Source organism: Mizuhopecten yessoensis, unplaced genomic scaffold, assembly GCF_002113885.1.
Source record: "Mizuhopecten yessoensis strain PY_sf001 unplaced genomic scaffold, ASM211388v2 hete_36080796, whole genome shotgun sequence".
Classification (NCBI taxonomy): Eukaryota; Metazoa; Mollusca; class Bivalvia; order Pectinida; family Pectinidae; genus Mizuhopecten; species Mizuhopecten yessoensis.
This window is the reverse complement of record NW_018483561.1, coordinates 1-2,405: the sequence shown is the minus strand read 5'-3', so window position 1 is coordinate 2,405 and position 2,405 is coordinate 1. Positions and strand designations below refer to the sequence as shown.

The window sequence follows — 2,405 nt, the reverse complement described above, 5'->3', positions numbered from 1 at the left end:
AAGTCAAAACATTGAAAACGGTATTTACGTTTATCCAAAGTTCTTCAGTGTCATTGACAAGGGGTAAGATTTATTAATTTTATCACGGAATAAAAATTGGATTGAGCACAGAATATAAGTTTGAGCATGAGAACGGTTCCATGAATACAAACCTAGGTCAACGAAACGATTGAAGATGAAGACCATTTGAAGTTAAAGTTGGAGTGACTTAAAACTTGACGATTTTGAGTTCTAATTTTATCCTGTGTTCCGAAAATAGATGTTTCATTTTAACTATTCTAATTATATTAAGACCGATAATGACAACTTTTTCTAAAAACGAATGGTCCGTATCCGTATTAACGACCTTCAAAGAAAACGATCAACACAATAATTAAGTGAGGCTATTAAAATGGTTTCAACAAAATTAATCTGATCATTTTTTGATAATTTAAAAAAGAAATTATAATGCTTCCTTAGAACAAATGACATAATTTTCAATTGTATGTTTCAAAAACATTCTTGAATCAAAATGCTACTATCTCACTTTTAAATACTTTTTTCCTTATCAAAGTTATCAAGAACATATGTACCATTGTATGATATGTTCACGAAAGTCGTATTACTGTGTGATTAATCGATAATTGATCATGTTTTAAAGTACAGCTTTCACTCGCTATATGTTCCTGATATTGTTATATAAATACATACGTACAAATGTCAAATATGCACTATAGGAATGTATTAGAAATAACCTGTCTTTTCCCCATTTTAGCATGATTTATGTAAAGTAACCATGCAAATATAACAAGGGCCTGCCACTATCAATATCAATCGGCGTTTGTGCTTTATTTTTCAGCTGATTCCATATATGGTATTGGATATATTCCGGGATGAGCCGGGAATGGCCGGACTATTTATGGCTTCTCTGTTCTCCGCTTCTCTGAGGTATCGTCGTCAATTATCAATACAAAACACATGTATTCCTCACAGTTAAACAAGATAAACTATGTTGTGGTTATTATTTACCATGCCTGTACATAACGTGCATTGTAAACGTAGTATCAGTCAAAATGAAAAACCATAAAATGGTGACTGCCAAATATTGACATATATTTCCAGGTCTGTTCTTAAAATTTCCGGAAATTTGTTCACTGTACTTATTATAGTTTAGGTATCCAGGTAACTTAACATTTTGTTACTTGTGTTTTTTCTAGACCCGTGCCTGTCAATATTAGGAAAAAACATTGTACATTTGTCACTTTAATCAATAAAAGTACCGATACCAACATCATTGCTATGCAGTACAGTGTTTCAAGTACACGCACATGTTTGTTTTGCAAAATTAATCATAATAATATATTTGTTTTTCATTTCAGTACTGTTTCATCTAATTTGTCCGGTCTGTCCGCCATAACTCTAGAAGATTTCATCAAGCCGCATTTCAAAAAGATATCTGAATCAAAGGCTGCGATCATTTCAAAAGTTACAGGTACATTATCGTCTTAGCTATGTACGTACATTACATAATTTCAACGAAACTGCACGGAGGCAAACGAGTGAAAGTATATACATGTAGTTATAGCGAAGAATTAAACAATAAAAGAACAAGAAAATGTTTATCCAGACGATAGCGTCAATATACTTATCAATACAAAAACATTAGATATCTAAACACGAAAACGCGTTATATATCAACAAAAGCGTGTCAGCATATTTATCAACGAAAAAAATGAAAACATTTATGAAAAAGAAATCGTTATTATGTTATCAATTATGTAGCTGTCAAACGTTTTTTTAATTAGAATCTGTCAAAATATTTATTAAAGTGGCAAACCCTGAAGGATATTATCATCAACATGTTATTGATAATTTAGCTATGAATGAACCCTTGTTTTCTTCGTAGTTGTCCTGTATGGCCTGCTGGCTACAGCCTTGGCCTTCCTGGTAGCAGAAATGAAAGGATCGCTTTACCGCGTGAGTTGTTTCATAGAGAAAATGACGTTGTTGGAATAAATAATCGTACTGTTTATGCTAGTTAAAGCGACAAGTTAAATCGTACGAAAGTCATACTGATGCTAAAACGCTACAATAAAGTGTAGAATCAAAATGTTAACATTTAAAGTAACTGCTGGTGTATGGTGCTAACTATGGCGGCCAAACAATGATATTCAGAAATAGAATGGCCGTAAGTGGTGGTGTAAAGTGGTGAAGTTCGGTGGTGAGGTCTGGTATATTTGATGGTTAACACTAGTGTAAAGTAGTAGTGTTTGGTGGTAATTGATGGCGTAAAATACTAATATTCGGTGGTATGTTTGGGTTTAAAGTGATAATATTCGATGGATATTGTTGACGTTATTTAAGTAGTAATATTCGGTGGTAAGAACTGGCCTAAAGTACTAATGTCCGGTGAAATGTTTCGGTTT

General features: G+C 32.8%; 1 protein-coding gene across 1 annotated transcript; it reads left to right on the top strand.

Annotated features, from left to right (window-relative positions):
- Positions 1 to 841: 841 nt before the first annotated feature.
- On the top strand, positions 842 to 1,956 carry LOC110444277 (sodium-coupled monocarboxylate transporter 1-like; the record flags this gene model as incomplete). The annotated part of the gene is made up of 3 exons (XM_021488667.1): positions 842 to 927; positions 1,359 to 1,471; positions 1,886 to 1,956. Coding segments are annotated over exons 1-3 (261 nt in total), but the record flags the coding sequence as incomplete, so codon positions are not given.
- Positions 1,957 to 2,405: the final 449 nt, after the last annotated feature.